This window comes from Chiloscyllium plagiosum, unplaced genomic scaffold (genome assembly GCF_037043375.1).
Source record: "Chiloscyllium plagiosum isolate Xiang-an unplaced genomic scaffold, Cpla_swu_hap1 HiC_scaffold_12, whole genome shotgun sequence".
Taxonomy (NCBI): Eukaryota; Metazoa; Chordata; class Chondrichthyes; order Orectolobiformes; family Hemiscylliidae; genus Chiloscyllium; species Chiloscyllium plagiosum.
This window is the reverse complement of record NW_028270150.1, coordinates 73,932,316-73,955,217: the sequence shown is the minus strand read 5'-3', so window position 1 is coordinate 73,955,217 and position 22,902 is coordinate 73,932,316. Positions and strand designations below refer to the sequence as shown.

Here is a 22,902-nt window from a genome sequence, read left to right as displayed (position 1 = left end):
AATTCTTGTCAACAGAATGAATTGATATGAAATGAGACAGTAATATATCCATTATTTTTCATTTAATCACTTTTAATCATTGATTTTGCCTTCAACCAGGATGGGATAGTGCATGATAAAAGATAATATGAATTAATATTTTCATAGTTTCATTTGCAACCCTGATGCAAAGCGCTGTCCTCATTAAGGTTGGAATTTAATGATTGGGAGATTACAGGCAAAATATATTGTCAATTAATTGGCATTAATGTAGCTGTCCAAGTTCATTTAGTTACTGGAAACCATATTTCCATTAAAACAAAATAAGAAATTACTTCTGTCCTTCTAATAATTGTGAATATAAATAAAGCTACCATTAAATTAATTTTATTATAAATCATTCAAGCATTTTTAATACAACATACACTATCACATTAAACTAAATTTAGCCACATATAACAATTTGTCAAACAAGAAAAATCTTGGTTCAGTCTTTGCTCTATGGGGAGGGTACCATAGTTGTCACTGTTTAATTAGGTGCACTAATAGGCAACAAGTAAACTTGTTTCTGACATACCATCAGCATACTGCGACAAAATCCAATGACATGCTGTTACAAGGCCAACTTGTCATCAGAAAATTTATGGCACATTTCTAATGAAACATACTGACATTGAAGTAAGATCTTCATCTGAACTAGCAATGTGTTCTTGATGCTAAATGAAATCACAAGGCATGTTATTTTGAATAATAGATTTGAATGCAAAACATAACAATTTGTTAAGAGTTATGTAAAAGCATTTGATCACTTGCAAAGGAATACTATTATTTGAATTTCAACTACAAATGCTTAAAATCTGCATGCAACAAAATTATTGGAATTGGACAATGGACTTTAATGGTTTGTAATTGGGCCAATAGACTGATTGGAAGATAGCACAGTAAGACAAAACAAGTATCCACCAAACCTTTGTTTTCAGATATAACCGTCTTCATATCAAATGTCTATTGCTGCTCTTCAATTATACTTTAAGGAGAAAAGCACCTTTTTTTGGGAGCAAGGTACTTTATAAAAAAATGTTTTCTGTGCTCTTTCTGGACTTAGAGGCAGCAGGGTCAAAATCACACCTTTATTATCACTATCAATTCTTCTTCTGTGATCACAAATACATATAACAGGCCATTAAAAACATGGCATTTGATTGTGAAGCTGGTAGTCCTGTTGAGCTGTTTCAGTAACTGCTACCCAGCACTTTCTATGTACTGCAAGATTGCTGAAATTTACAAATTAGGCCTAGCTATTAGACCAGAAGTCAGAACACAATAATTACATTTATATCATGTTATTCTAGTTTCTGAAATGTATTACAAACAAACAAATTGGCATTATGCACACTTGACATTACCTTTTTACTTTGTAATTTAGCAATTTTTGTATTGGGGTTAATAATAGGTGACCATTTTTGTACTGGGGTTAACAGTAGTGTCCATTTTGGGTGTGACCTGAAGCAGCATGTGCAAATGGACCACGGCTTAAACTACAAATCGTGTTCGTCTCTAATCAATACGAAAGCAGTGCACTTTGGTTGGGATGGTCACATTTCCTGGCTCCAATTGTGGGAGTTAATAGATTCAGAAAAACAGCACTAGGTGGCCCAAATTAACTCATCATAAATCCTACTTAATATCCAGTTTCTAACTGTTTTCTCACTTCATCATCTATACAGTAGAACTGACCAACAGATATCACATCGAAGGGGTTTTGACGTATTCAATGTAGGCTATAAAAAATACACCTAGCAAGAGGGCTAGATGACAAAATTTTGTACAATCTTTTTGTGGCTTTGGCCTTATGTGATTAAACTTCTCATTTACATTTGAGTTCCACACCAACTTGTGACTGTAATACTTAGGCAACCATCTCTAAGTGTTCATTAGATTTGTTCTTAAGTTAATTATGTTTAGAAAACAATGAATGTGGCACAGTGATAACATTTTTTGAAATATAGAATCTTGCAGAAAAATGAAACCATTTATCATTTAGTTCCAACTAGTTGGAATTGAAGAGTCAATGACAATCCAGAATCCATTATTTTGCTGAAACAGCTACACTGACATGAAAAGCATTGCTTGATTGGAAGCCTATCTGTGATTTATTCTAATCAGTGTGAAAATGTTTATTTACACAATATAAAGAGGTGTCAAATGCTTATAATTTCTGCTATTGATACTTTAACAGCCTTGAGGATGGACATATTTATAAAGCTAGAATAAAAGCAATTTCTTTCATGTAAAGTTATGAATTAAAGACTACTTTAAAGCTTTTTGTCACACAGGCCATCGTTACTTAGTGGAGTTGGGACCAAAATGAGATCAGCTATGATTGTATTAAATCAGCTCGATGGGCTGAATTGCCTTCTTCTCCTCCTAGTTTTTAGGTTATGTGCCATAGGCTTCATTGGCACTATAAATTCCATGGTGAACAGGCAAAGAAGTACAACAGGTTGACATAGAAGCAATGAGGAACCTTGGAGCCAGGGAGAGAGGCACAAATCAGCATGGCAGGTATGAAGGTCCAGGAGTTAGATATGTTTCATGTCAAGAACTGTTGCTGTCTAATCCCTCTCTGACAAGTGATAGTATAGCAAAATATATATCAATGAGACAAGGTATGGTATGTAAATGCAAAAAGGCCTCTATCCTCTCCCTGGTGTGATCTCATCTTACTGTCCAACACTTTGTGGTAGAATCAGACTTTCTTTCTCAACATCGAGAATCTCATTCCTGACAATTTCACCATATTTTCCCAAAGACTTGCCATTTCCCATGTTATTCAGGACCTGAGAAGATTCCACCTAATATAATGTGTAGCCAACTAAATGTAACAATATTTTTGAGGTAAGTTTAATTAATAATCTCAAAGTATGTGATCCGCTGAGGAAAGACAATCATAAAACAACTGAATTCCATAGTAAGTTTGCATGTGATATACGTAAGCCCCAGTGACATTTTAAACTTGAACATAGTTAATTATGTAGGGATGACAAGAGAACTGGTCAAGGTTGGTTAGACTAAAAAGGTATGATGCTAAATAAACTGAGAAATATTTTAAAACATAATTTGAATATATTCAAAAAACTGTATTCCATTAAAAACAAAAACACATCAAGAAATACCTATTTGTGGCTGATAAGGAAAGGAACAAAAGATTAAAGGAAGAGATTTATAATATTTTAGAGGCTGGTAGCAATCCTGACGGTTGAATATAAATCGTAAACCACTATAAGACAAACACAGGTTGATAAAAATTTACATCATAGAATGTGAAATCAAAAATCAGAGCTTTTACAAAAGTAGAATAGATGGTCTTTTGGTGGGAGACCAGAGAAATCATGAGGAAATGGCAGAGACAGTAGATAAATATTTTATCTGTCTTTGCTGTAGAAGTCATAAATTACATGCCAGAATCAAAAAGTAGGCAAAAGTGAGGACTGCAGATGCTGGAAACCAGAGTTTAGATTAGAGTGGTGCTGGAAAAGCTCAGCAGGTCAGGCAGCATCCGAGGAGCAGGAAAATCAATGTTTCGGGCAAAAACCATTCATCAGGACTGAAGGCCTTACAAAAAATAAGCAAGGGGCTAATAAGTATGAGGAATATAAAGAAATAGATACCACAGAAAAAATGTGTTGAAGAAACTTTAGGGACTAAAGTCGACAAATCCCTAAGATCTGATGGCCTACATCCTAAGGTTATAAAAGAAGTAGAAGAAGTAGTGGATATCCTGGTTATAATTTTTTGAAATTCCACACTATGTTCCACACTGATCCTAGCAGAATGGAATTACTAGCCAATTTAGTCTTACATCAGTTGTCAGGTAAATGCTGGAATCTATTTGTAAATGACGTCTTAACAATATATTGAGAAGATCACAATATGATCAAAGTCAACATGGTTTAAAAGAAAGGAAAAAAGCTAAATTTATTAAAGTTTGAAGATGGACCTTATTAGGTGGATAAAGGAATGCTAGTATTTTTCTAAGAAGCATCAATAAAATGCCTAATAAAACAATATTTTGCAAATTAAGAGTTTATGGAGTTCAGGGTAAAGTATAAAAAGACTGGAGGATAAGTTAATGAACAAGAAGTACTGAATCAGGATGAACAAAGCATTTTCAAGTTGGTAGCATACAACCTGTCAAGTGCTGTAAAGGCTCAAAGCTCAGCTATGTAACATCTGTATTAATAAGCTGAATGAAGAGACTAATAAAAATAATATATCCAAGCTTTCAGCGATTCAAATTTAGTTCAGCTGTGAAGAGGACACAAACAAGTTCAAAGAGATTGCTTGGGCAAGAAGGTGTTAGATGGAGTAAATTGTGAGCAAGTGCATGGTTGTTCAACTCATTAGTAAATGTTAATATAAATTTTTTTTTCAAAATTAAAATGCTAAATGTTGATTTTAGAGAGATTTGCATGTGCCTGTTTAGGGAGCTATGTTATGTAGGCACAAAAATGCGAATGGCATTTTGGCCTTTGCTGCAGAGGAAATGGAGTTCAAGAACAAGGACGTTTTGCATAGTGGTGTAGAGCTTTGTTGAGACTACACCTGGAGAACTGTGCGTAGTTTTCATTTTCCACGTTTAAGGAAATATATACTTTCCTGGGGTGACACAGGCAAAGGTTCGCTAGAATGGTTTCCAGAATGAAAGGGTTGTTCTATGATAGGCAGTCTGATTCACTTTACTTTCTACGGAGTTAGAATAATGAAATGTGGCCTCATTGAAATATACAAAATTCAAAAAGAGATTTGACAGAATGGACAGAAAGAGTGGGTCCCCTTGGCTGGTAAATCTAGAACAAGGGGATGTAGATTCAGAGCAAGGCATTGAACACTTAGGATTGAGATAACCAGAGATTTCTTCACTCAGACAGTTATGAATCATTGGAATTTTCTGCTGCAGAGAGTTGCAGACACTCCATCAATGAGTATACTTAAAGCTGAGATAGGCAGATGTTTGGTCTGTCATGGAATCAATGAGTATTGCAATCAGGCAGAAAAATGGAGTGCAGTTCAGAGAACATTATTTTGGACCAGACCAAATCCCCTCAAATATATCAAGGAGATAGCTTAGACCCTAACTTTTTGTTATTTAAATGCAAGTGTAAGTTGAAGTATTCCAGATACAACTCAATTGGTTACACCACTTGGCTTTGAGCAAAACACACTTTATTCTTACTCCACCAGATAAAATACAAACAAAAGAAGAAAGAATTGGAATAACTTTAACTTTAACTCCATAGGAAAACTTCACAGAATAATCAATCATGTAACTACTAAACAGCAATTATTGCAATATGGTAACATCCTATAAGCACACTTTTGGCGAAAGCAAATTTAATAAAATAGATTGTCTCACATTCAATGTTTCTCCAGTCCAGAAGCAAAGAACATGAAGAGAAAATCCTGGCAGAGGGAGAGAAAACTCAAGCTTTTTGCTGTAGAAGGGAGGAGATGTCTCGCAGTTTTAATACCCCAACAACAACTGAAAGTTAAACTAAAACCATAGTGCTGTGGGAGCCTAACACCATCTATTCATGCTGCTTCTACTGTTCCAACTTGAATAAAACCTGAGGTCTTGCAAGCTGTTTACTTCATTGAGTTGGAACAGATGGCTTTACACCTCTGTCTCAACCTCTTTAAAAAAAGGACAAAATACACCTCTTAAAGCCACAGTATCATCACATTAGCCAGAATCCTATTTAACAATGGAGCTGGTTTGAGAGGCCTATTTCATCTTCTTATGCTCCTTTTTCATATGTTCTTATGCTTTTATCACTTACATGGTCAATGAGTTCTCCAACCATTCCATTCCATTCACTCTTCTCATTCTGTGCCCCATATTTTCCATCAGCTACGAGTCTAACTTCATAAGTGAAACCCAGAATGTTTGATAATTCTTTCAACAAATCAAGGCAATAACCTTCAAAACGGTCATTCCCATACAGAGGCTTGTCAGACTTCTTGTGCATTACATAAGGATCTTCCTGTGGAATAGAACAAATAGATGAATTCTTTCAGAAGGTTTTAACCTCTGGTAACACATATTAGACTTATTAACAGAGGTTATTCCATTATACCACCTCTTGCAATTAGTTTTAAAGCTTGTAACCTCATTAATATAGAAAATCAACAGCTCAACAAATTTTGTTTTGTATCTCTAAATTAATCAGATTCAATAATAGCTACTGATCGATAATTAATGTTTCTCATCTACAGTTAGTGGACTATAATGTTTTTAAACCCAAAGCTCCATTACAGACATTCAGAACATTATTATTAACTCTGGATTACAGCATTTTTCCAAGAACTATTGCAGTTTTTAGCCTAAATAAAAGGGGCAGTCGTCAACAATAATTCTTCGCAAAATTGATTCGTTGGTGGATGTGCACTTTTGTAGTTTCAATACAATAATGTAAAAGTAATTTTGCACAAAAGAAAATCAACAAACTTACTAAAATAGTGGTGACTAAAAGAGTCCGATTAGCCAAAGAGTCAGTGATATTGGCAGACTTGTTTTTCAGGCTGTCTGTCATGTTCAGTCCTGTGTTTGAATTCCAGATTCCAATCTACAACCAGGAGATCAAATAATCTTCAAATAAAACTCAGTATTGAATTTCACAAAATCTTTTTCACTTCAACACTTGACAGTACATAATGGACTAATTAAAACTCAAACTCACTTTTCACAAAGTGATCCTCACCAGTTTTTAATCTGTTTAGGCTTCAGTAGAAGTTTATAGGAAATAAATATTTGTAATGTTGAAGCCTTAGTCTTGATGAAGCCTTAACACAGATCACAATAATTGCATGTGATGTTCTGATGTTGTACAGCTGACTAATTTGCATGAGATCCCCAAGTCAGAATCAATAAAACATGCTGATCAATGAATAAAAGAACTTTCTCACATGTTGGAAAGCCAATAATCAACGGATAGGTGAGCAATATAGGTAAGTGTCTTTCTTTTGAGTGTTACTCTTGCTTTGCATCAATTATGCCAGAATCAGTTAACGTTTCAGAATTGTTGCAAAGGAAAGTGCAGTTACACAGTATTTCCATTGTGTAGGAAGGTAGAGATCTGTAAATGTGTATTCAAACATGGGTGTGGAGGACTGAGCACTGCTCTTCTTTCTAAAAACTTTGTTGTCATAAACAGAAAAAGTGGTAAAACACTTTGATTTATTTAATTGCATTCAATTAAATAAAGTGGGCAGCCAGAATAGACGAATAAAAATAGGCTTCAAAAATGTTTCACACAATGAATTATTTTTAAATTGGAGTGATATGTTCCATCATTTCAGGATAACCTGGGAATTGCCATATCACTCTGAGCCATGATTAAACAGAGTACATTGCATAAGAGTTTATTTCAAAATTTGGAAAAAAACATTTCACTGAATGCAAAACAGTAGAACTAAACTAAACACAAAAAATTATACAAACTACACAAACAGAAATCAAAACAAACCTTCTGCCATACTTTACTGTAGGGATAACGAGAGCCACGAGAAGGCTTGTAAGAAATAAAGTAGCTTGTTAAAATAAAATTATTTTACAATTGTTTTAGAACAGAAAGGAGGAATCAAACAAATGACGGCCAATTGTTGTGCCAGTTTATTATTTTTCAGTGTGTTCTGTAAATGTCAAAGGCACTCTTACTTTGGTCAGTAAAGATAAGTAAATTTTGTGCTCAGTAGTGATCCTAACATTGAAGGATGCCTAGCTGAGAAGCCAAGCAAACTTTTTAATGGGAGCATTAAATTTCTCGATCTGCAATTTGTGTAATCTTATTAAATTGGACTTCATGTCAATTATTCCATCAACTGTCAAGTAGCCAATCACACTAAAGAATTCTCAGATTCAGGCAACGTGAAAATGGAAACCATTCATAATCAAGTCAATTTATGAGGAATTTACATAAAGCAAACTAGGCGTTAAGACAAGCACATAAAACAATAAAATAAAAACCAAATAAAATTATAGAAGCTGAAAAAAAGTAAATTTTAAATAAGTCATTTTTCCTCAATCCAGCATATAAAATTTAGTAGCTAATCATTATGGAGACATTTAACAAAATTCCATAAACTTAACTTATTCTTTTGGATAGAATTGGTTGTTCAGTTAAAGTTATTACTCAGAATGATATTAAAAACCCAGTTACACTACATCAAATAAATGTCGGGAAGAACAGGAGGAACATATTATAGCGGGACTTCGGAGAACTAGGAAGAAGGCTGAAAAGCAGGACGCCCAAGGTGGTTATCTCCGGTTTGCTTCCAGTTCCTCGGGCTGGTGAAGCCAGAAACAGGGAGATAATGGACTTGAACGTGTGGCTGGGGAACTGGTGCAGGAAGCAAGGATTTAAATTCTTGGATCACTGGGGTATGTTTTGTGGTAAGCATAAATTCTACAAGAGAGACGGTTTGCACCTTAATAGGTTAGGGACCAGCATTCTGGCAGGCAGGTTTGCTACTGCAACACAGCTACGTTTAAACTATGTAGCAGGGGGAGGGGACAAACTGGATGTTTAAGAAGGAAATTGAAGGGAAAGTTAGAACAAGGGGAGTCAAAAAAGACAACTGTATCAATGAGGCAGAAAACTCAGAAAGGGATCATGCTGTAAGGTTGAGTGAAATAGGAGTTGATGGGAAGGGTGAGGGCAGTAACAAATTAAAAATACTATACATGAATGCACGAAGCATTAGAAATAAGATGGATGAGCTTGAGGCTCTTTTGGAAATTGGCAGAAACGATATTGTGGGGATAACTGAGACATGGCTTCAAGTGGACAGGACCTGGGAAATGAATATTCAAGGCTACACGTGCTATCGTAAGGCCAGACTGAACGGGCAGAGGGGGTGGGGTGGCAACGTTGGTAAGGGATGATATTCAGTCCCTTGCGCGGGGGACTTAGAATCAGGGGATGTAGAGTCAGTGTGGTTAGAGCTGAGAAATACTAAGGGTAAAAAGACCCTCTTGGGAGTTATCTATAGGCCCCAAACAGTAGTCTGGATGTCGGATGTAAGTTGAATCAGGAGCTGAAATTGGCCTGTCGCAAAGATGTTACTACAGTTGTTATGGGGGATTTCAACATGCAGGTAGACTGGGAGAATCAGGATGGTATTGGACCTCAAGAAAGAAACTTTGTGGTGTGCCTCAGAGATGGATTCTTAGAACAGCTGGTGCTGGAGCCGACCAGGGAGAAGGAAATTCTGGATCTGGTATTATGCAACGAAGCAGAATTGGTCAGGGACCTCGAAGTGAAGGAGCCATTGGGAAGTAGTGACCATAATACAATAAGCTTCGATCTGCAATTTGAGAGAGAGAGGGTACAATCGGAAGTGACAATATTTCTGTTGAATAAAGGGAACTATGGAGCTATGAGAGAGGAGCTGGCCAAAGTTCAATGGTGCAATACCTTAGCAGGGATGATAGTGGAGGAACAATGGCGGATATTTCTGTGTATAATGCAGAAGTTGCAGGATCAGTCATTCCAAAAAGGAAGAAAGATCCTAGGAGGAGGCATGGGTGGCCGTGGCTGACAAGGGAAGTTAAGAAACATATAAAGTTAAAGGAGAAAAAGTATAACATAGCAAAGATAAGTGGGAAAATGGAGGACTGGGAAGCTTTTAAAGAACAACAGAGGATTACTAAGAAGGAAATATGCAGAGAAAAAATGAGGTACGAAGGTAAACTGGCCAATAATATAAAGGAGGATAGTAAAAGTTTTTTTAGGTATGTGAAAGGCAAAAAAATGGTTCAGACTAAAATTGGGCCCTTGAAGACAGAAACCAGGGAATATATTATGGGGAACAAAGAAATGGCAGAAGAATTGAATTGGTACTTCAGATATGTGTTCACGGGGGAAGACACAAGCAATCTCCCTGAGGTAACAGTGGCTGAAGGACCTGAACTTAAGGGAATTTATATTTGCCAGGAATTGGTGTTGGAGAGACTGTTAGGTCTGAAGGCTGATAAGTCCCCGGGGCCTGATGGTCTACATCCCAGGGTACTGAAGGAGGTGGCTCGAGAAATCGTGGATGCTGCTATTTTCCAGAGTTCGATAGATTCGGGATCAGTTCCTGCGGATTGGAGGGTGGCTAATGTTGTACCACTTTTTAAGAAAGGTGGGAGAGAGAAAGCGGGAAATTATAGACCAGTTAGTGTGACCTCAGTGGTGGGAAAGATGCTGGAGTCTACTATAAAGGATGAAATTACGACACATCTGGATAGTAGTAACAGGATAGGTCAGAGTCAGCATGGATGTATGAAGGGGAAATCATGCTTGACTAATCTTCTGGAATTTTTTGAGGATGTAATTCTGAAGATGGACAAGGGAGATCCAGTAGATGTAGTGTACCTGGACTTTCAGAAAGCTTTTGATAAAGTCCCACATAGGAGGTTAGTGAGCAAAATTAGAGTGCATGGTATTGGGGGCAAAGTACTAACTTGGATTGAAAGTTGGTTGGCTGATAGGAAGCAAAGACTAGTGATAAACGGCTCCATTTCAGAATGGCAGGCAGTGACCAGTGGGTACCGCAGGGATCAGTACTGGGACCGCAGCTTTTTACAATATATGTTAATGATATAGAAGACGGTATTCGCAATAACATTAGCAAATTTGCTGATGATACTAAGCTGGGTGGCAGGGTGAAATGTGATGAGGATGTTAGGAGATTACAGGGTGACTTGGACAAGTTAGGTGAGTGGTCAGATGCATGGCAGATGCAGTTTAATATGGATAAATGTATGGTTATCCACTTTGGTGGCAAGAACAGGAAGGCAGATTACTACATAAATGGAATCAATTTAGGTAAAGGGGCAGTACAGAGAGACCTGGGTGTTCTTGTACACCAGTGAATGAAGGTAAACATGCAGGTACAGCAGGTAGTGAAGAAGGTTAAATAGCACGCTGGCTTCATAACAAGAGGGATTGAGTATAGAAGCAAAGAGGTTCTTCTGCAGCTGTACAGGGCCCTGGTGAGACCACACCTGGAGTACTGTGTGCAGTTCTGGTCTCCAAATTTGAGGAAAGACATTCTGGCTATTGAGGGAGTGCAGCATAGATTCACGAGGTCAATTCCTGGAATGGCAGGATTACCTTACACTGAAAGACTGGAGCGATTGGGCTTGTATACCCTTGAGGTTAGAAGACTGAGAGGGGATCTGATTGAGATATATAAGATTATTAAAGGATTGGACACTCTGGAGGCAGGAAACATGTTTCTGCTGATGGGTGAGTGCCGAAGCAGAGGATACAGCTTAAAAATACGGGGTAGACCATTTAGGACAGAGATGAGGAGAAACTTCTTCACCCAGAGAGTGGTGGCTGTATGGAATACTCTTCCCCAGAGTGCAGTGGAGGCCCAGTCTCTGGATTCATTTAAGAAAAAGTTGGATAGAGCTTTCAAGGATTGTGGAATCAAGGGCTATGGAGATAAGGCAGGAACAGGATACTGATTAAGGATGATCAGCCATGGTCATATTGAATGGTGGTGCAGGCTCGAAGGGCAGAATGGCCTACTCCTGCACCTATTGTCTATTGTCTTTTGTCTATAAATAAGGCTTGAGATATGAGAGCAGAATGGAAGAAGTTCTCATCTAACTAATAAATTCTCTGATGGCCTTTGGGAGATTCACAGGCTAACCTGCAGCTGATCGATGAGCAGTGTAACTTCAGGATCCCTCCCATTAATCTATTTGTGTTAAATTCTGTAGTTGTGGCTAGAATCAGGGCAGTAATGATGGTAACCACTGAGGTCAAGGCATTGTTTGACCAGGAGCTAGTATAGATCAATCAACATAAGAGTGCTCAATGAACAGGACTTAGCGTCATATGTTAGGAAACAAGCAGCAGTAAGAGTAAAGGAGGGTATGGAGGGTGAAATACAGGAGACTGCCATGAAAGCATTGGAATAGTCAAGTCCATAGGTAACAAGCCCTGGTTGATAGTGTCAGTAACAGGTGTGTTCAAAGCAGGATGACCACTGCTCCAGAGATAGTCTTGATGATGGAGAATATAGGGGCCTGAAGTTTCCCTTCAGGTCAAGCATAGTGTTAGGGTTGTGAATAGTCTGATGCAGTGTCTGATTTGCAGGGACTATAACCAAGGATGGAGGGATGACCAAACCTTTTGCTCGGTTTAATGACAAGGTCAGAGAGATGCAGGAATGTAGGAATTGAATTCCAAAGCTTCGTACCTTGGATAATATTTACAGCAACTACAAATACTACTGCATTCAAAATGTTGTGCACAAACCTGCAAAAACTTACTTTTGGCTATTTGTTACCATGTACCCACTACGTTTGTAAGTTTGGTGGACTCAGACTGATGTTGCATGTTAATAAATACAAATCATTAAACGGACGTTCCTGGTTATAGGACAATCTGTCCTATCACTACTTTTCTCACAAACTTTCTACTTGGATAAAGCTGACAACCAGAAGTGTTATTTGAAAAAAAATCCTCATGAAGGTGACTGCTTTGATGTTTGCTGGTCAGGCATGTGCTTAGCATATTTTGATGCTCCAAGAATTTATGCTTAACTTGGCAACTATCTGGGATGGCAGGAATCCCCTAGAACTTCTGATAAAATATTATACAATGTTAAATGTTAATTCCACAGGTACTGCCAGAACTGCTTAAAGAAATCTTAAAACAGAAAATTCTGAAAGTAGTGCTATGGGTTGTATTTAAATTTTAAAAATTGTATTTCTCAGTTATTAGCCATGTATACTTTCATTTTACTGTAGGAAATAGAGCTTTCAGTTTACCAGATTATTATGGTTGTGTATTGGTAAATTAACAATCTTGAACTTTAAGCACATGTGCAATTGAAGAAAAAAAATCCTTCAAAACAAGAATGTTTCATTTATATCACAAAGACAATAACTAAATGGAGCTATGTAGAGGATGATTTGCAGGTATTTAGCATATTTCTCAAAGCAAATTACATATGACAAGTTACAGAGAAGTATTTCACTGGACATAGAGTCATAGTCATAGAGGTGTACAGCATGGAAACAGACCTTTCAATCCAATCCGTCCATGCCAACCAGATATCCCAACCCGGACATGAAACACATGCAGGGTGGACTTTATATACAGTAAGATTTCACAAGAGTATTTTGATGAATGATCAAGTAATTTTTTTTTTAGGTTACGCTTATAATGAGTTCATTTTAGCCAGGACAATGAGGGAATACAGTTGTTTGACTGATGTCAAATAGGATCTAACTGAACTGCTGGAAGCGGCAAACATGTTTATCTGATGGACATCTTTGAAAATGTAGTTTTCTCTTAGTTTGCTGGATAGTGTCACTCTAGATAATGTGCACAAGAGCTAAAGTGAACCTTGAACTCAATATGCTGTCTGAGAGGTGGGGAAAAAAAGAATTTGGTTTCTTAGATCACAATCTTCTCCAGACAACAAAGACATTCAAATAGAAAACTAAGAATTGCTTCAAGGTTAATAAGTTTATGGTATTGACCACAATGCTTTTAATATACATGATGATGCTATCAAAAACAAATCCTTGCATTAGTATGGAAAACACTGCATTTACCTGTTCCAGGCCTTCCTCCTTCAGACTTATAATGTCTAAATTGAAATCTTTCCGTAGACCATCAGTTTTATTGAAGGTGATACGCCCTGTCAGGCCATCCCACTGTGTCTAAGGGACAATATTACAAAAGCACATTTAGTTTCACTTCACTTGTCACCAGATTGAAGAGCAGGGTTAAACAATCATTCATATGCATTGTTTGTATAAATTAAGGGTCTCCAAATCAGTATCAGCTTACACTCAAGTGGCACAGAAGGGTATATTTTGAATCTTAGCACCAATGTCTGAGTTGTGAGCACTATGATTGGAAGTGCCGATTCGTAACTAGGGCCCTGGGGTCAGTTCATTCAATTTGCAGCTGGCTCAATATTCAGACATTAATATTTAGCCAGGACAAAAAACATCATAAAAAGAAATTGCTTGGAATGTCCAATGCAGAAGTTATTACCATTCTATTTATTCTGGAATATACAAGTATATTTGCATGATGTGTTTTTCATTCTTATTAACCGTTTTTGCCATAAGAAAGGACTTGGAAAACAAGAAGGTTGCTGCTTCCATCTCAAATGGTATAGAAATAAACGTGTTCGAAATAGATTGCATTGGTACCTTACTTTAATAGATATCAATCTCTTTAGCTCAAAATTAGGTAAAAGATTGAACAGAATACATCCTCTGTGAAATTAACTTGTGCTTAAGGTTTGAATGCTAGTCACATAACTGATCAGCACAAAATGTCCACAACACCACCAGCAACTCATCAAATCATTTAAGCCATTGCGGAAAAACAAATTACTCTTTAATGTGGGACACATACTGAATAACTTCCCACTTTTTTGTAGTGTGAATTTTTCCTTCAGATTTTGCGTTACTAATGTTCAAGAATCAATTGTAAACTTAGCCAATAGTGAAGAAAAAATAAAGACAACACAGTATATGAGACATCAAGTCCAGATTAGGTCCAGCAATTTGTTGCACAGAATGTTTTTTTTTAATTTTCTATAATCCCTAAATACTTACAGCAGAAGACAGTGCCAAAATACATGGTAAGTTGCAAACCTATAACCTAAGGTATAGGTACACCCGAACTATATTTGATAATATATTTTTATAAAGTTGTATCAAATCTTCTATTTGCATTCTTGCTGAGTACCTGGGATTCTCTGTTAGTTCACCAATTGCTGTAATGCAGTAAATTAGTTGGACAATTTTATCAAATGATACGCAGAAGTCAATAACTCCACTGGATGTCAGCCAGCCTGAAGCAAAATACTGTGAATCACCCAGAATGTGGTGGCCCGTGTTGGAAATGGGTTAACTGGGGAGGGATGGAGATGGGGCAGATGCAGGAACATAGCTGCAGACTTGGGAGATCTCCAGCTATCCTCTTGGCTTCACATCAGAGCGTTCTACCAGCTTCCAGAAATACCAGGAGGTTTGGAGCCCTGAGGATGGTGCTGCTAGACAAAGGGGACTGACCTTGACGATCCTTCAGACTACCAATCTATGTAGGGAATAGTGGAGCTCTCACAGCCAAACTTTCTTTGGAATATCTTTGCATTTGGGTGCCCTCAGGTGATAAGGCAAAAGGGCATTGAATTAAATCTCCAACATGTGCTGGTGCAATCTTTCCTGGAGAGAAGTTTTACTCATAAAAGTCATTGGATAGTGTAGCGATGCTGGAGATCTAACCTAAAACCTCTCAAACCTTGCCTCTTATTTCCTACACCTCAAATCTGAATGCAATGAAGAGAAAAATCCGTTGTAATATTGGTAATATTTACTTACAAATATATAAAACGTGCTGAAGATATGATTGTGCTGTCAACATTATTTATTGCTCATTCCTTAAAATCTCTCCTTACTTACATTGGAAAGTATCTATTGATTTGTATCCTTTTCCAAGACATCGGTTTGCTCAAGAGACAAGCAAAAGCCAGTGGAAATTAAAATTGACAGTGATGAATAACCAACCATTGGTACTCTGGAGTGTTGCCAAACCATAACAGTAGCCAATCATTAGTACTTTATTTTAAATAGGTGGGTAAGTTAATAAGCTGGCGATATGTATTTTTTTTTCTGTGCAAGTATTACTAGGTTCACTGATGTGAAACTTGTAGCTGTCCCACTCTTACAAATCCTCCAACTGTTCAAACAGATGCACTGAGGTGGGAAATAAATCTCCACTGAAAAAACAATCACTGAAGATAAACAGTTTACTTGCCTCTTTGATGAGATTCATGAACCTGGATCCAAAGCGCCAAGGCTTGTGCCTATGACACTGTAAAGAGCTGACCGTCATTTGAAATGCCTTCCGAAAAGCTAGAGATATGACATACACTGCATCATACATCAGGGCTGCATCTGTCTGCCAGAAAATATTGAACCAATATTTCAATAGCAGGTATGAATCAGACAGTTAATGTTGGATTAATGTTGGACAGAGATAATTAAACACAGTTGACACCATTGACTGTGTATATATTTTCACAATCTTATATTCAATAAGAAATGTATTTGTAATATGAAATAGAATCCATATCACCATCCCACAGTTTAAACCATTAACATTACATTTTAGTAAGTTGCATTAGACATAGCAAGATTCAAGCAACAATATGAAAAATGATTTAGTGATGTTTGGAGGATATGCAACGGGGAATAATGAGGTCGTAGGAATTAGTGGAAAACTTTCCATTGGTTGAAGTCATATTTAGCACAAAGCATGATGTTGTGGTTATTGGAGACTAATCAGCTTAGCACCAGATCAATGCAGAAACTCCTTAGCATCGTCTCCTAGGCTCAACTAAATTTAGCAGCTTCATCAGTAACCATACCCTTTACTATATGATTGAAAGGTATTCGCAGATGATTACAAAATACTACAGTCCATTTGCAACTCTCCAGACTGTAAAGGGGTCAATGCCCATATGTAGCAAGACCTGGGTAGCATTCAAACTTGGGCTGACAAGTGGCAAGTAATATTCATGCCAAGTGCCAGGTAATGATCGTCACTAAAAATAGAATATTTAATCCTCTTCCCCTTACAATTAATGAATTCCTAACCATCAATCGTTGGTTACCATAGATCAAAAACTTAGCTAAACCAGACATTTAATATTGTGGTTTCAAGAGCAGAACAGAAGCTGGGAATTCTACAGCAGATAACTCACCTCCTGACTTCCCTGAACATGTAACAAAGCACAAGTCAGTAGTGTGATGGAATGACCTTCTTTTAAGACAAATAAGTCTCCAACAGTACTCAAGAAACTTGACACCATCCGGTGCATAGCAACTGACTTAATGAGCACTTTAAACGTTCATTCGCTTCACTCACACAGCACGTTTCAAACCCAAGATCTCTACTATTAGAATGGCAGATGAATGGAAACATCCCCAGGTTTACATGTCAATCCAAACTACATGCCATTTTGATATGGAACTATTGCTACATTTATGAACTTTAGTGGGTGAAGAAGGCATCTCACCAACATCTTCCAAAGGACAATTAAAAATGTGCAATAAATGCCTACAATATTCACATCCCATAGAAGAATTAAAAAAAAAAATTCAGCTATCCCATAATTAACAAATAAAATCAAAAATATTATTTTGGTGTAGATTTTCGACATGTTACTGATTTACAGCAGCTCTTTCACAAGTATTCACACACATAGTAAACTATCCTACATACACAGCTAGCTAGAAATTTATCATTTCACATGTGCAAACTACCTTTTTTTGAACATTAAGAATTTCACATTCATTAATGCTGCTAATGCTAATAGGGAGGAAGAGAATATATTCCCATTTCTAGAAGCTATCAGCATGAGCCATTTGTAGGTCAGGAAAGGATAGTTAAGATGCAGAGTAAACTTTTCTCAACTCTTCCTTGATGATGTTAATAAATATGTAAAAATATGCTCCCTAATTCATCAGTGTGAGATTTCCCCACTTTTAGCACTATTTGGTCTTTTATCAAGAAATCTATGGCCCTGTATTGAAGAGCCAAATGCAAAGCTCAACTCTCTCTACTGCAGGCATCGCAACCCTGTCTACCTTTGACTTACTTTCAATGAACAATGAACCAGCACCTAAGGTCTCTTTGCTCAGCAACATTCCCTAGGACCCTATTATTAAGTGTTTAAGCCCTACTCTGATTTGCCTTAACAAAATGCAACACAATACACTTATCTGAATTAAACTCCACCTGCCTATCTGGTCACTGTCCACTTCTTCACTGTCCACTACGTATCAATGAAGTGTCTTAGTGTCAAGTATGACACAGAAATTATTCTGTTATTTCATCAACACAAGAGATTTCAGTTGTTTTAAGAAGTTCCTATAACAAATAGTTGGTAACACAGATGCTTAGTATTGCTGATGAAAAGCTAATTCTGTCAGAGTTTTTGTGTTACACTCATCAGGACAATTAGTGAGAATATAAATAAAATGAAAACAAACATTTGTACACATTTAGTATAAAAGTTGTCTTTCCCCTTTTTTTGGTATTTCTTGTGAATTGTCCTGATGAGTGAGAGATGAAAAGCTTTGACAAAATATTTTTTTTTCCCTACAGTACTGAAACTACTGCAAAGTTTTAAAATGTGAATTGGGTATAACATTTTGTGGATGCTGTGGTTCTGTTCGCCAAGCTGGAAATTTTTGTTGCAAACGTTTCGTCCCCTGTCTAGGTGACATCCTCAGTGCTTGGGACCCTCCTGTGAAGCGCTTCTGTGGTGTTTCATCTGGCATTTATAGTGGCATGTCCCTGCCGCTTCCGGTTGTCAGTTTCAGCTGTCCGCTGTAGTGGCCGGTATATTGGGTCCAGGTCGATGTGTTTGTTGATGGAGTTTGTGGATGAGTGCCAAGCTTCTAGGAATTCCCTGGCTGTTCTTTGTTTGGCTTGCCCTATAATGGTAGTGTTGTCCCAGTCAAATTCATTTTGTGGATTCCCCACACTATCTAAAATCAGCACCAATTTGCAGTTACCATGGGTCAGATTTACAGATTTTTTTTGTTTTTGTTTCAAATATCAGTCCCATTAACTACTTCATGAGACTGTTGTGTATAAATATCATTATCAACTCCGGGAGCTTGGGACAGATAAGGGCTAGACACCATAGTAGTGCAAATTAGTAACACTACCTAAACTATATCCAGAATTGTGGTAGAGCAAGGCTGCCCTAGAGCATTCTACCTTCAGGTCCCTGTTCCATGTGATCCACCATCACCGATGTATTTTAAACCATATGTGCAGCTCCCAAAATTCTCTCTTGCCACAACTTTATAAACTATGTACATTTTAATCCCACCTCTACTTCCACACCTGTCCATGTAGCTTTCATTATTGGCATCAATCTCCAATTGATTTCATGGCTTTCTTGAAGGGCTGTAGATGGGTGTAAAGATGATATCATTTTATTTTATGTATCTTTGATTGTGGATTGACATGGAAAAAGTACTATTTTCAAACCAAGAAATCCGGAACAAACTGACACAGTTTTATAAACAAGTTACTGCTGGTGTTAACAGTGCTGCTTTGTCCAAGTAGTGAGGGAAGCTGTTTGTCCATAGCTCAGCACCAAGACAGTACATAATATTTGGGATTTGGCTGGCAACAAGTCAAGACACTGGTCACTATTACACAAACCAGTTGTAGACGCCAAACGTCATCCACCTGAAAACTTTTGACATTGGTTCTTGCATAGCTGAACAGCTTGTGGGAAAGCCCTCGGACTGTAGGAAGGACAGAATGTGTCTCTGTTTCTGCAGTAAAAATACCTGAAGTCAGAAGAAAGCTAGTTATTTCCTCCTACAAGTTACTGGTTAAAGTTGCAGTTAGTGTATTAATCACTCTGTGTCTTCTGTGAAGAGAGGAAGAAACCTGGTAAGAAGTGACTGAAGAACAGAAAGTCTTTGGAATGGTCCAGAATGATGATCTTAGCCAATCCCATGGACTACTGCTATTGAGGACTTTTCCTCTACTCTACAAAACCAATATTTTATTTGTTTAAACATATCTCTCTACGTGTTTGTGTAGGTGCTTCTAAAAGGGTTCAAAGTTTAACTAGAAGTGTTAAATGTTGATAGTTCATAGCCTTTACTTGAGATTAGAATTAAAAAAAGACACTGACTTAATTTGTCTGCTGTGACTTGACATGCCCAGGCAACCCACATGGAATATACAAAATTGGTTGCATCAGAATTACTATATTTACCAAGATGTGGAGGTGCTGGTGTTGGACTAGGGTGGACAAGGTTAAAAATCACACAACACTGGGTTATAGTTATTTGGAAGCACAAGCTTTTGGAACACTAGCTACCTGACGAAGGAGCAGCGCTCTGAAAGCTTATACTTCCAAATAAACCTGTTGGACTATAACCTGGTGTTGTGTGATTTTTTAACTTTATCTTTACCAAGAGGCACTGAAACTCTGTGAGGTGTCAAGAAATTTGCATGCTTTGTTTTACTCACAATTGCATCATAACATCACATATTGGGAGATGAAAGGTTCCCTTTAACCATCCAGCTTTAAATGAAACAATGGCACAGACACCAGATTCCGCACAGAAACAGTATATCAACAGCAGTCTATGAGCAGCAAAAAGAGAGAGAAAGCAACATAGATTAATAACAGCAAGGATAATGAAAATTCTTCTCTCTTTTTCTCTTTGTCAATATCCCTCAAGCTAAGAAACTAGCTGCTGAAAGCCATGGAACAACAATAACCATTCACTATGAACTCTAGGATGTCTGCAGCCTTACCATTACAGAGGAAAGAAAACAACAAAACAACTGCTCTGATCCTCTCATTCACTGTCTTTGCTATTATTATCCACTCTGTACTCAAGATACTTCTCCCCATCTTCATTCTTTTAAAAGCTTTATTACTGTGTCTGCTATTGTGTTTATATATACTTTCCTCAGTTTTAATCAGCAATAAAGCTCTACTCCCTTTCACTGAAGAAAATCAAAGAAATGGTTCCCTTTCATGTTTAATTGAAGTGTGATAACTAGATTCCAAAAATTAAATAAAAGTATTTGTTGCAACCAAGAGGGGTTTAAAAAGATAGGGTCGAAGATCACCCTCCTCACCTGTCATTACAGCATGATTTTTTTTCCCTTTACTCATGGGATGTGGGTGTAACTCACTGGTCTGGCATTTATTACCCATCCTTAGCTGCCCCTCCCTTGACAAGATTGCCTTCTTGAACTGCTGTAGTCAGACCTACAATGCCATTAGGGAGGGAATTCCAAGATTCCCGTCCAGCGACAGTGAAGGAACAGTACATATTTGAAAGTCAGAATGGCGAGTGGCTTGGAGGAGATATTACTGGTTGTGGTGTTCCCTTGTAACTACTGCCTTTGATCTTCTCGATGGTAGTGATTGTGGATTTGAAAGGCGCTGTCTGAGGATCTTTTGTGAATTTCTGCAGTGCATCTTGCAGATAGTACACACTGCTGCTACTGAGCGTTGGTGGTGGAGACTAAACGTTTGCGCAACTTCTTCTTGGAAGACAAATAAAATTGTGAAGCGGGAAGCCAGCTGTCTGCATAAGCTGGTATCTGAGCTGTGACTCCTGACTATAAAAGCTGCAATAACAGAGGAAGACTAGACTAAACTTTGAATTATCATCATCTCCTTTGCACACTGGGGCAAGATTAAGATACTGGATTGAAGAGATGGTAGCATTTTCAGCTCTTATGAAGAAGTTAACAGTTGTATGTTCTCACAACAAGAGAATTATTCAACACCTCATAGAGGAATGAATTTGGTAGATGGAAAGAAGATTGATGAACATTGTGAAGAAATTATTATTTCTGTATTACTCCTTAAGTAAGAATTTTACTTTGTCAGTAGTGATACTACCAAAAACACACTCTTTAGCATGAGGTTCTCCTCTGCAGACAATGATATCGTGGGAAGAATATTAGAAAATGGGATTCCACCATCGTCAATAACAGAATGAGCTTAACGACGCTCAGAAATGAGACCCTCTTGGACACAAAAATCATTACTGAGGTATATGGAAATCTCCTGCATAACACTCGGATCTGCAGAGTTGCTTGTAAATTCAGCATTAACTTCAAGTATTTTCTCTACAAAAGCTACATTGGCAAGAGGAAGGACATCTAATTTTTGATAATTCTTAAGATAGTTGACCTGAGGTCAATGTTTTCCTGTTGCACTCCTTTCATCTTTTCAGATGCAGGGCTGAGAATCATTTTTCAGAAGTCTCCTTTTTTTAGATTAGAATAGATTACTTAGTGTGGAAACAGGCCCTTTGGCCCAACAAGTCCACACCGACCCGCCGAAGTGCAACCCACCCATACCTCTACATTTACTCCTTGTGAGATTTCTCAAGGGCTACTTTCCATTTTCACTCGTTAACTCCTTCTTTAGGTGATGCAGTTACTTAGTAACAATATTTTCTGAATTATGTTGGTACGTGGGAAATATAGATTCATACAGAAACAGAATCAGAAGAATTCATCAATATAAAAATCACCATTCACTCTATTAAGCTTAAACCCATAATCCAGAAGGATGGCAAAATGGAAATGTTAACAAAGCCTCATAATCCAGAGGTTCAGGTTAATGCTTTGAAGACCAAGCTTCAAATTCCAACTTGGTGGAATATAAAGTTAGTCTCAGTAATTAATTAGGTTTATAGCCAGCACACATTTGTTGGGCCAAAAGGCCTTTGACTGTGCTGTAGACCTCTCTAACTCTAATTGCGACCATAAAAATATTATCAATTATTGAAAAACCCCTCCGATTTCCTAATGTTCTATAATAGGGAAGGAAAACAAGCCATCCTTACCTGGTCTGGTTACATGAGACTGCAGACCCTCAGCAATGTGGATGACTCTTGACTAATGTTTTGAAATGGCCTAGCAAGCCATTCACTTCAAAGGAAAATTAGGAATGGGCAATAAATGCTGCTGAGTCTCACATCCTCTGAAAGAATAAAAGGACTATAGGAAACTTGAAAGGATTCAAAAAAGATTTACAAGGATGAAGCCAAGGTTGGAGGGTGTGAGCTATAGGGTGAGGCTTGAAGTTGAATAGGCTGGGGCTGTTTTCCCTGGAGCATTAGAAGCTGAGGGGTGACCTTATAAAGGTTTATAAAATCATGAGAGGTATGAACAGGGTGAATAGTCAAGATCTTTTTCCCAGGAAAGATTGAAAAAGGGACCTAAGAGACACCATTTTCACACAGAGTGTGGTGAGTGTATGGAATGAACTGTCAGAAAACGTGGTGGAGGCTGGTACAATTACGTTTAAAAGGAT

General features: G+C 37.5%; 1 protein-coding gene across 5 annotated transcripts in view; it reads right to left on the bottom strand.

Moving 5' to 3' along the window:
• The window catches only part of LOC122555053 (glutamate receptor ionotropic, kainate 1), a 321,843-nt gene that overhangs the window by 51,769 nt on the left and 247,172 nt on the right, over nucleotides 1–22,902 (bottom strand). For 3 of the 5 annotated variants that reach the window (XM_043700697.2, XM_087992908.1, XM_043700700.2), the window contains exons 7-11: nucleotides 15,828–15,971; nucleotides 13,604–13,711; nucleotides 7,506–7,550; nucleotides 6,492–6,605; nucleotides 5,820–6,023 (exon numbers count right to left, since the gene is read on the bottom strand). In XM_043700697.2, the coding sequence (XP_043556632.1) occupies nucleotides 5,820–6,023; nucleotides 6,492–6,605; nucleotides 7,506–7,550; nucleotides 13,604–13,711; nucleotides 15,828–15,971 (615 nt within the window). The remainder of the gene's footprint in view (nucleotides 1–5,819; nucleotides 6,024–6,491; nucleotides 6,606–7,505; nucleotides 7,551–13,603; nucleotides 13,712–15,827; nucleotides 15,972–22,902) is intronic. The other 2 variants (XM_043700698.2, XM_043700699.2) reach the window with 1 other exon arrangement.